Raw genomic sequence first — 11,442 nt, forward strand, 5'->3', positions numbered from 1 at the left:
TGGGAGCATTTGTCAGGTAGAGGTGACTAACTCTTGCAATTATAGATTGTACAAAATATCCTCAAGAAAGTCAATATATAAAGGAAGAACTGCAATCAGCATCAAAACCTCAAATCAAAGCAAAAAGGATCGAGTTGGGAAATGTTTGATTTTATTAGACTAACGCCTCAGGACGAACGATTTAAACTCTCGTCCACACGCCGGAGCGCCAGGTGGCGCTAATGCTCCCATTTCGTTGGTTGCCAACCGCTGTTTAAAACCAAAGAAGAAGACGGAGGGTCGGTAACAGGACAAGGATGCAACGAGACAAAACAAGCAATGCCGGCGCGGCTGAAAAGTAAGAAAAAATAGCCACGTAAAAATGAACTTGTTAAATATGTGTAGTTTTCATCAATGCAACTATCTTGTCGCATGATCTGTACAGCCCTGGTTGGACATAAATGTCCTAATGTCGTGTAAAATGTGTCCAGGCCCGACCGGGAGGCCGCCATCATGTCCAAATACTACGACGGAGTGGAGTTTCCTTTCTGCGACGAGTTCTCCAAATATGAAAAGATGGCGAAGATCGGACAGGGGACCTTCGGGTGAGGAGCTCTTCATGCTGTGTAGCTGCTAGCCATGAGGACCAAACAAGACAACAAATCAACAAATGGACTTTTACTTCGTTAAAGTTTAAATATCTGAACAGATCTAAAGTTCCCGAAACACAAACACACGCGAAACGTTGTTTGAGCACAAACGTGTGTCTCATCTCAGGTCCGATAGACGACACGGTGACGAGTCCGCGGAGTTTGGGGAACTTACGAAATAAAACGGATTTATTGAACGTTTTTGTAGTTTCTCTTTTTAGAGCCTCATCTCACCTGAGTTGTACTACGGAGACATTAGTGGGTCAGCGAGGTCTGTTGAGACTAAAGGGTCGTCGGTGTCCGAGGGTGGCTCTCCGTTAACCTGGCTAGATCACCATGGTAACGGATGCTGCAAACTTCACCTGGTCCGGAGAAGTTCATGTTGGAAATATCAGATCAAAACGTAAGAAAGTACCGACCACGGACCAATCAGACCTCTGAACATCATCATCAATCAGAGAAGATCCAGTGGAGCTCTGAGGGAGACGGTCCTCTGAGGAGTGAGACACTGAGACCGTCCTCTGAGGGGTGAGACGTCCTCTGTGGAGTGAGACGGTCCTCTGAGGGAAACGGTCCTCTGAGGGAAACGGTCCTCTGAGGAGTGAGACGGTGAGATGGTCCTCTGAGGAGTGAGACAGTGAGACCGTCCTATGAGGAGTGAGACAGTGAGACCGTCCTCTGAGGGGTGAGACGTCCTCTGTGGAGTGAGACGGTCCTCTGAGAAGTGAGACAGTGAGACCGTCCTCTGATGAGACAGTGAGACCGTCCTCTGAGGAGTGAGACGGTGAGACTGTCCTCTGAGGAGTGAGACGGTCCTATGAGGAGTGAGACCGTCCTCTGAGGAGTGAGACGGTCCTATTTGCTCCTCGGTCCGTTTGACTCCTCCGAGGCTGCAGCTGAAATGATGAGACTAAAACGTTCATACACGTCGTGAGAAAACATCTATTAATAAATTAATGTAAAGAAATACGCACATGTAATTAGTCCGATCTTCCTGTTGTCGTCATGGTGATAAAGTCTTTCAACTTCGGCGACACATTCACACAGCCGGCGATTTCTTTCACGTCCTTCCATCATTCAGCAGATGTCCTGCTTTCAGTTGGATTATTACTTCATTATGGTTGTTTTAATTTTAGTTTGCTCCTCGGTTTTAAAATATGTGTGTCTGCTGTCAGAACACTTGTCCATGTCTGTGATTGGTCAGACGCAGCCAACTCCTCCTCCTCCTCGACGTGACCGCGCTCACAGACGAAGGCAGAAGCCGAGTGAACAGAAAGCTGATAACCACCTTCGTAGCAGTGATGATCTCTGACTGAGAGTTTCTGCTTAGTTGAGCAGCTCAGATGAAGAAAGCCTGGATATGTTGAACCTTCTCCGTCGTAACGCCCCTCAGGCTGCTCACTGGTATTTGCTAGGAATAAAACATTGCTTGTATTTTAACAGCATTTTAATTTTAGGTTATTGACCTGGGAAGTTTAAATCTGCCAGTATATTTCCAAGCTTTCCTGAAGTTGGACATTTTCTTTTCCTTCATGCAGCTGGTTGTTTGTTTGTCAGATCAAACTTATCTGATGAGGACGGAAAAATTTATGAGGACACACAAATTGTAAATATTCAGATTATGTTTTAGTAACTCCCAAATCTCAATAGAAGCCATCTGCACACACTTTAATGAACTTGAGATAGCTTTTACAATATTCATACATTAGATATATCCAAGTGGAAACAGAACTTAATATCATAACATAATATATAGTTTCACTATAAATATCAGACATTATTTCCTTTCTTTTCTGTTAAAAATCAAATTGTCAACAATGAGAAAGTGCTGAATTTCTGTTGTGTTGTAAAACTGTCTTTGACAGGGAGGTGTTCAAAGCAAAGCACCGGCAGACGGGGAAAAAGGTGGCACTGAAGAAAGTTCTGATGGAAAATGAGAAAGAAGGGGTAAGAAACCAGAGTCTAATGCAAATAGATGTAGACTCCAGTATGAGGGGGTTATGCTCTATAATTGGGTCATACTTGTATAGCCTTGGCCTTCATGTAGGTAGTAATAATAGCATTATATACACACCAAGATACAATCTGAGACAAAGGCAGCGCTGATTGAAAGAAGTGAGATTTGAGCGACTGCAGTGAAAAACTTGTTTCAACTTCCTAACTGATTTTTGAAACCTGCTGAAACATGTACTTGCTGTGCTGTTGCTTGTTCCTGTGTTTGATCTGCTCTGTATGCTTGGAAGTGCATACTTCATTATGCTGAGTTCATATATTTATTGTGTTTAAAGACGTCGATCTCTGGCTTGCTTTGTTTTAGTTTCCGATCACAGCTCTGAGAGAGATCAAGATCCTTCAGCTGCTTAAACATGAGAATGTGGTCAACCTGATTGAGATCTGCAGAACCAAAGGTTGGTGACACAAGTACATATTCAAACAATCCATTTTTTTTTTTTTTTTTTTTTTTTTTTTTTTTTTTTTAATGAGTCTGTTGGTAAATGTTTAAGTGTTTTTTTCTCTCTGTTCTTTTTAAGCTACTCAATTCAACAGATACAAAGGCAGCATCTACCTGGTGTTCGACTTCTGTGAGCACGACCTGGCCGGGCTGCTGAGCAACTCCAATGTGAAGTTCACCCTGGCAGAGATCAAGAAGGTCATGCAGATGCTGCTCAACGGACTCTACTACATCCACAGAAACAAGGTGTGATAAAGATCAACACAGACGAGTTCTTCTCAAGAGGCTGTGAACACATTTAGAGTCTGAAACAGTCCAGACCATAAGTATTGATATACTGCCCAAATACAAGGGTAAGAAAAAAATAGGACTCGGCTACTAAATATTTCTCAGGCAGTTGTGTGTTGTTTAAACATGAACGATATTCGACTGAAAGTAACGTTAAATCCTCAGAACTGACGAGTGTGATGATGTGATCCCACCAGCAGGGACGAGTGCTGACCTGGAGAAGCTTTAATGCACGGACTGCTAGAAAAGCTTCGCCCCTGTTGCATCAAAAACTGTTTTGTTATTCGGTACAAAACTTTGATACTGAAGCTACATCCACACAAATAAGTGTGTATTAGCATCACCGAGCTGTGCTGAGCACATGTAGCCTCTCCTGAGACAACCTGCCCATGAAGACACAATCATCCCAGTTCAACGCCAGTAAATCTTCAATTAGAAGACCTCATTTCTCTCTCTTCAAACTCATCTTCTGAGCTCGTGTCTATAGATGACATGTGAGGCGTTCAGGGAATATCAGTAAATTGTAGCGTCTCGTAATAACTTGCCCATGAGGTGTTTAGGGGATGTCTTTTAATTGTAGCTACAGGAAATAACCTGGGTTCCACTCTCCCCTTCTAAACGCTAGGAAGACTCAGGATTTGTACTGTGATGTGTCGTATAACTCTTTGTTTCTTAAAATAAATATTATAAAATTGGTGTTATTTAAGGCAAATTATCATTACTGGTATCACAATATTTTTGAACAATACCCTGCAGTGCAGACGAACACTGTCAGTTTCACTCACAACTACAATCCCTGTTATTTATCATGGATGTGGAGAATGTGGTTCAGTTCACACATGAACTCAACATCATGCTGACGTCCTGAATAAACCCAGTTTAGATTTTAGCCCAATCTTAACATTGAGGAGATTAGAAACAACATATAGATGAATATTAGTAATTATTATACATCTGCAGGATCCTACTGCTCAGCCTATATCATTTATCCATGTATTTCATATGGTATTTGTTTTCTGATAGTAGAACAACATTGATCCCATCACTGATTGAAGCAGGTAGAATCGCCCCCTGTTGACTCATTAAACTGTTCTCTGTTGGCTCAGATCCTGCACAGAGACATGAAGGCAGCCAACGTGCTCATCACCAGAGACGGCGTCCTGAAGCTGGCCGACTTCGGTTTAGCTCGAGCCTTCAGCCTGGCGAAGAACAGCCAAGGGAACCGCTACACCAACCGGGTGGTGACACTGTGGTACCGACCTCCGGAGCTGCTGCTGGGTAAGAGACCGCCACAAAACTCCACACTAACACACCTGCTGGATCACAGACACACTGTGGGGATGCACAGCTTGTATTTGCTGCATCCTGCAGAAGCATCCGAGCAGCCTTCTGTACTTTGGACCCAGATTTGGATTTAGTTTTTCAATTAAAGTTAATAAAAGTCTCGTCATGCAATTTTAATGTTGTCTTCATGGAATTTTGGATTTTACAGCTGTTGCAAACCTTTGACAACATTACTGCGGTGATATTCCTTCTAGAGCCCAATTAATTTATAGGTTTACTGATTTCATTGGCCAATATTGGAGTATCACAGATATACAGTGGGTACGGAAAGTATTCAGACCCCTTTAAATTTTTCACTCTTTGTTTCATTGCAGCCATTTGCTAAAATCAAAACAGTTCATTTTATTTCTCATTAATGTACACTCAGCACCCCATCTTGACAGAAAAAAACAGAAATGTAGAAATTTGTGCAAATTTATTAAAAAAAGAAAACCTGAAATATCACATGATCATAAGTATTCAGACCCTTTGCTCAGTATTGAGTAGAAGCACCCTTTTAAGCTCGTACAGCCATGAGTCTTCTTGGGAATGATGCAACAAGCTTTCCACACCTGGATTTGGGGATCCTCTGCCATTCTTCCTTGCAGATCCTCTCCAGTTCCGTCAGGTTGGATGGTGAACGTTGGTGGACAGCCATTTGCAGGTCTCTCCAGAGATGCTCCATTGGGTTTAGGTCAGGGCTCTGGCTGGGCCAGTCAAGAATGGTCACAGAGTTGTTCCGAAGCCACTCCTTTGTTATTTTAGCTGTGTGCTTCGGGTCATTGTCTTGTTGGAAGGTGAACCTTCGGCCCAGTCTGAGGTCCAGAGCACTCTGGAAGAGGTTTTCTTCCAGGATATCTCTGTACTTGGCCGCATTCATCTTTCCTTCAATTGCAACCGGTCGTCCTGTCCCTGCAGCTGAAAAACACCCCCATAGCATGATGCTGCCACCACCATGTTTCACTGTTGGGATTGTATTGGGCAGGTGATGAGCAGTGCCTGGTTTTCTCCACACATACCGCTTAGAATTAACGCCAAAAAGTTCAATCTTGGTCTCATCAGACCAGAGAATCTTATTTCTCATAGTCTGGGAGTCCTTCATGTGTTTTTTGGCAAACTCTATGCGGGCTTTCATATGTCTTGCACTGAGGAGAGGCTTCCGTCGGGCCACTCTGCCATAAAGCCCCGACTGGTGGAGGGCTGCAGTGATAGTTGACTTTGTGGAACTTTCTCCCATCTCCCTACTGCATCTCTGGAGCTCAGCCACAGTGATCTTTGGGTTCTTCTTTACCTCTCTCACCAAGGCTCTTCTCCCACGATTGCTCAGTTTGGCTGGACGGCCAGGTCCAGGAAGAGTTCTGGTCGTCCCGAACTTCTTCCATTTAAGGATTATGGAGGCCACTGTGCTCTTAGGAACCTTGAGTGCTGCAGAGATTATGTTGTAACCTTGGCCAGATCTGTGCCTTGCCACAATTCTGTCTCTGAGCTCCTTGGACAGTTCCTTCGACCTCATGATTCTCATTTGCTCTGACATGCACTGTGAGCTGTAAGGTCTTATATAGACAGGTGTGTGCCTTTCCTAATCAAGTCCAATCAGTTTAATTAAACACAGCTGGACTCCAATGAAGGAGTAGAACCATCTCAAGGAGGATCAGAAGAAATGGACAGCATGTGAGTTAAATATGAGTGTCACAGCAAAGGGTCTGAATACTTATGACCATGTGATATTTCAGTTTTTCTTTTTTAATATATTTGCACAAATTTCTACATTTGTTTTTTTTCTGTCAACATGGGGTGCTGAGTGTACATTAATGAGAAATAAAATGAACTTTTTTGATTTTAGCAAATGGCTGCAATGAAACAAAGAGTGAACAATTTAAAGGGGTCTGAATACTTTCCGTACCCACTGTATATTAATGTCAGCGTATATGTTTTTCTGGAGGTTTTTTTTGTTTCTTTTTACAAAACATAATGCAGAAAGAGATGATTGGGTTAATTCTAAAATGATGTCATCATGTAGTTTGTCCAGCAGGGCAGGCGTGCCTCCATTGGGCCTCATTCACCAACCGTTTTTCAGGAGAAATTTATTTCTAAAACTCACTTCCACAAATTTGACAAAGATTCTGGTGTTTATTTGTTCTCAGGTAAAAACTAAATCTACACACACATCGTTTTTTGTGTTTTTTTCAATTCTACAGTTAATATTATAGTATTTAATCTACAGTAATTCCTTTTCAAAATATTTTTAATTTTAATAATTATTTTCATTACTTTACAAAGCTTCATGGTTTTGAATGATCGAACACGACAACAGCTTTGACTTCCAAGTTTGACAGTAATCAAATGCTTGTTGGTAAATTAAACATAATCTAACTTTTACCGTGTGATTCTTTAATATATTACAATTAATCTGAAGAAGGAAACACATCAAGTCAATGGCAATGGAATGGAAATTGAAGTCAAGTTATTGGCCGTGTTATTGATATTGAGCAAAGTATCAACAACATACAGTGAAATCTGGGACCAAACAAACGTCCTTTTTTCCAGAATTAACTTGCATTTTCTCACATCAATGATCTGCTGTTGGTTATAATCTAACTCTTAATATAGGAATCTATTGAGGGGTATATTCAACAGCAATGAATTTACAACTACATCCACAAAAACTTGTTTTCCTAAAAAAATGTTGGCTGATACTTCTTAATAATAGCTGCTGAATCTGTCTGAACAAGAGATATTTGAAAACATTGAGGAAACTTCAGAATTTTCTGTGTTTTCTATCTTCAGTCTTATCATTTCATTTTTATTGTTTGAAAAATAAATGTTCTTTTTGTTATAGTTCTCATTTTAAAATGTTCCTTTTTATTTATTTATTTTGGTCATGAAAACTGTTCATCAATCAATATTTTCTGTCGTAGTTTGTGTCGACCAAATAAACGCTGCTGTAGCATTAATCAACTCCACATTCACCGGTACAGCCTGATGCTGTGGTCTCCGTGGCAATCATCAGCTGGCAGACTGTTTTTTTTTTTCTCACTCTTTTAGGTTTTGAATTCTTTCTCTTTTTTATTTTTTTTTAAATCACAAGACACTTTAAAACCAAAAATGTTCTGCATGTTTGGAACCTTGCATCCATGTTTACCTGCCAGCTGTGCTGTCACTGCCTGTTTTGCATATTGCACCAACGTGCACATGAACAGACAACACGGGACCCGGTCGTTCGAACATTACTCCACGGTTACTTATACTGATGTGTTCTTGTTGGCAGGTGAGCGAGACTATGGCCCCCCCATAGATCTCTGGGGAGCCGGCTGCATCATGGCAGAGATGTGGACTAGAAGTCCCATCATGCAAGGCAACACTGAGCAGCACCAGCTCACCCTCATCAGCCAGCTGTGTGGCTCCATCACCGCTGAGGTAAGCCGTCGTTTCAAGCTGCATCACGTAGCTGCAACACCCGTCACCTCTGGATCTTCAACTGTATCCTCTCTATCAGGTGTGGCCAGGTGTGGATAAGAAATACGAGCTGTACCAGAAGATGGAGTTGCCTAAAGGCCAGAAGAGGAAGGTGAAGGACCGTCTGAAAGCGTATGTCAAAGACCCTTACGCCCTGGATCTCATCGACAAGCTGCTGGTCCTGGACCCGGCGCAGCGCACCGACAGCGACGACGCGCTCAACCACGACTTCTTCTGGTCAGACCCCATGCCGTCAGACCTCAAGAACATGCTCTCCACACACAACACCTCCATGTTTGAGTATCTGGCCCCGCCCCGACGGAGAGGCCACATGCCCCAGCAGCAGCCCAATCAGAACAGAAACCCGGCCACCACCAGTCAGACGGAGTTCGACCGAGTGTTTTAGTGAAGACGTTACGGGAGGAAGACGTGTGATTCCATCCAGGTGAACATGAAGCTGCAAGTTCCTGTCAGACATTATACCTGCAGTGATCACCGTTCTGAGCTTCCAGCAGGATGCAGGTTGCTTGGGTTCACCAGGTTTTAGGACTGTGATGTTCGAAGTTATGCAGAACCTACGAAAAGACAGTTTGGATGTGTTTACCCAAGTTATAATTTTGATATCTCCATAGATATTGTTAGTTTTATGCAGTTTCACATTTGTCATATCATTGTTTTCTATGACAAATCCATCTGTGTATTTACAGGTTGTACTGTGATTCAAGGTTTTTATTTATGCTGACAAAGATTGAAACTTTTATTGAAACCATTAACAAGGTCATTCCTTTCTGTATTCTACCTAAAGCTAAAATTAAAGTTATTTTTGCCTTAACTTGGCATTTTGTGATCATGGAGTTTTACTGGGAGACACTCAAACATGGTGAAAAGTTATCCAGCAGAAGGAAGTCCGAGAAACAAGACTCACTGTGGAGGTTTCTATCTCTCCTTACTTTATAGTTGTACTTCACTGCATTTCATGAGCAAACATTGTACTTTTCCCCTCACTACATTTACTTGTCGTTACTTTAAGGGCTCCACAAACCCCCTCAGGAGATTTAAATTAGACTAATTGGACCTTTAGTCAGATGCATGATGGGATATACGTGGTGAAGGTTGTCCTTCCACAACAAGGGCAAAGCTCAGGTTGGTGAGGGAGTTATCGATCAAACTGTTTCACACTGTAAAACCTCTCGGCTCAAACATAAACTGGACCCAAGACACTGAATGTTACTCCAGTAGATGGCAGCAGCACATTATTGTATTTCACAGAATGCAGCCGATATTGTTCACATTTTGTATACTTCAGTTTTCAGGCTCCCAGTTTGTGTTCAGGAGCAGAAACCCTCTCGAGTTTTAAGGTTCCACTCAAAACTTTCCTTTTTGATAAAGTTTATAGTTGAAGCTGTTCAGGTGGACCTGAACCATCCTGCAGTTCTGCTGTTATAGACTAAGGCTGCTGAGGGACCTCCCATGATGCACTGGGCTTCTTTCCTCTCATTCTTTCACTCTCTATAACTCATATCTCACCATTACATCTCATTAACGTCATCTTTTTCTCTCCCATAGTTTCTTCTTATTATCTGTTGTCTCCATTCAGTTCCTTCACTCGTGTAGTTTCTGTTCTTTTTTTTTTTTTTTTTTTTTTTTTTTTTCTTTTCCAGATGTCCCGTCATGGAGCTGCATGTCTCTGCTCTGTGATTGTCGTCTCCACCAACAGTTCTTCTCTTCTATCTCTATGCTGTCCTTTTCTCTCTCTGCTCTCCTCTCAGTTGAGGCAGATGCTCCGCCCACCTCTGATCCTGGTTCTGTTAACAGATGTTCTCCACCTCTGATCCTGGTTCTGTTAACAGATGCTCCGCCCACCTCTGATCCTGGTTCTGTTAACAGATGCTCCGCCCACCTGTGATCCTGGTTCTGTTAACAGATGTTCTCCACCTCTGATCCTGGTTCTGTTAACAGATGCTCCGCCCACCTGTGATCCTGGTTCTGTTAACTGATGCTCCGCCCACCTCTGAGTCTGGTTCTGTTAACAGATGCTCCGCCCACCTCTGATCCTGGTTCTTTTAACAGATGTTCTCCACCTCTGATCCTGGTTCTGTTAACAGATGCTCCGCCCACCTCTGATCCTGGTTCTGTTAACAAATGTTCTCCACCTCTGATCCTGGTTCTGTTAACAGATGCTCCGCCCACCTGTGATCCTGGTTCTGTTAACAGATGTTCTCCAGATGTTCTCCACCTCTGATCCTGGTTCTGTTAACCTCTGATCCTGGTTCTGTTAACAGATGCTCCGCCCACCTGTGATCCTGGTTCTGTTAACTGATGCTCCTGATGCTCCGCCCACCTCTGATCCTGGTTCTGTTAACAGATGTTCTCCACCTCTGATCCTGGTTCTGTTAACAGATGCTCCGCCCACCTCTGATCCTGGTTCTGTTAACTGATGCTCCGCCCACCTCTGATCCTGGTTCTGTTAACAGATGTTCTCCACCTCTGATCCTGGTTCTGTTAACTGATGCTCCGCCCACCTCTGATCCTGGTTCTGTTAACAGATGTTCTCCACCTCTGATCCTGGTTCTGTTAACTGATGCTCTGCCCACCTCTGATCCTGGTTCTGCTAACAGATGCTCCGCCCACCTGTGATCCTGATTCTGTTGACAGATGTTCTCCACCTCTGATCCTGGTTCTGTTAACAGATGCTGCGCCCATCTCTGATCCTGGTTCTGTTAACAGATGTTCTCCACCTCTGATCCTGGTTCTGTTAACTGATGCTCCGCCCACCTCTGATCCTGGTTCTGTTAACTGATGCTCCGCCCACCTGTGATCCTGATTCTGTTGACAGATGTTCTCCACCTCTGATCCTGGTTCTGTTAACAGATGCTCCGCCCATCTCTGATCCTGGTTCTGTTAACAGATGTTCTCCACCTCTGATCCTGGTTCTGTTAACTGATGCTCCGCCCACCTCTGATCCTGGTTCTGTTAACTGATGCTCCGCCCACCTCTGATCCTGGTTCTGTTAACAGATGTTCTCCACCTCTGATCCTGGTTCTGTTAACTGATGCTCCGCCCACCTCTGATCCTGGTTCTGTTAACAGATGCTCCGCCCACCTCTGAGTCTGGTTCTGTTAACAGATGCTCCGCCCACCTCTGATCCTGGTTCTGTTAACAGATGTTCTCCACCTCTGATCCTGGTTCTGTTAACTGATGCTCCGCCCACCTCTGATCCTGGTTCTGTTAACTGATGCTCCGCCCACCTCTGATCCTGGTTCTGTTAACAGACACCTCTGAGTCTGGTTCTCC

General features: G+C 43.3%; 1 protein-coding gene and 1 long non-coding RNA gene across 3 annotated transcripts; one reads left to right on the forward strand and one right to left on the reverse strand.

The window, feature by feature from the left end:
- The first annotated feature begins 249 nt into the window (after positions 1-249).
- Positions 250-8,985, forward strand: cdk9 (cyclin-dependent kinase 9 (CDC2-related kinase)). 2 transcript variants are annotated; one of them, XM_069721971.1, is made up of 8 exons: positions 250-337; positions 471-584; positions 2,495-2,576; positions 2,947-3,037; positions 3,161-3,327; positions 4,476-4,647; positions 7,961-8,109; positions 8,189-8,985. In XM_069721971.1, exons 1-8 carry the CDS (start codon positions 297-299, stop codon positions 8,552-8,554), a joined length of 1,182 nt encoding a protein of 393 aa, XP_069578072.1. In that variant the 5' UTR covers positions 250-296; the 3' UTR covers positions 8,555-8,985. The 2 variants fall into 2 exon arrangements, with proteins under 2 accessions (XP_069578072.1, XP_069578073.1); XM_069721972.1 differs by lacking the exons at positions 250-337; positions 471-584 and adding an exon at positions 1,443-2,033.
- Positions 8,986-9,928: 943 nt separating this feature from the next.
- LOC138634806 (uncharacterized) lies at positions 9,929-11,061 on the reverse strand. Its single transcript, XR_011312028.1, has 3 exons — positions 10,996-11,061; positions 10,049-10,194; positions 9,929-9,974 (listed from the first exon to the last, which is right to left on the reverse strand). It is a non-coding gene; the product is annotated as an uncharacterized lncRNA (long non-coding RNA).
- Between the last annotated feature and the right edge of the window lie 381 nt (positions 11,062-11,442).

Source organism: Brachyistius frenatus, unplaced genomic scaffold (genome assembly GCF_029030835.1).
Source record: "Brachyistius frenatus isolate BFR_SWC_R1_liver_20210118 unplaced genomic scaffold, ASM2903083v1 Contig_279, whole genome shotgun sequence".
Taxonomy (NCBI): domain Eukaryota; kingdom Metazoa; phylum Chordata; class Actinopteri; family Embiotocidae; genus Brachyistius; species Brachyistius frenatus.

Bases quoted from the DNA above. Each gene is read 5' to 3' on its own strand.
- cdk9 (XM_069721971.1), top strand. From the start codon at position 297: ATGCAACGAGACAAAACAAGCAATGCCGGCGCGGCTGAAAA. The intron at 3,328-4,475 runs GTGTGATAAAGA...CTGTTGGCTCAG, and splicing joins ACTACATCCACAGAAACAAG to ATCCTGCACAGAGACATGAA. The intron at 4,648-7,960 runs GTAAGAGACCGC...TCTTGTTGGCAG, and splicing joins ACCTCCGGAGCTGCTGCTGG to GTGAGCGAGACTATGGCCCC.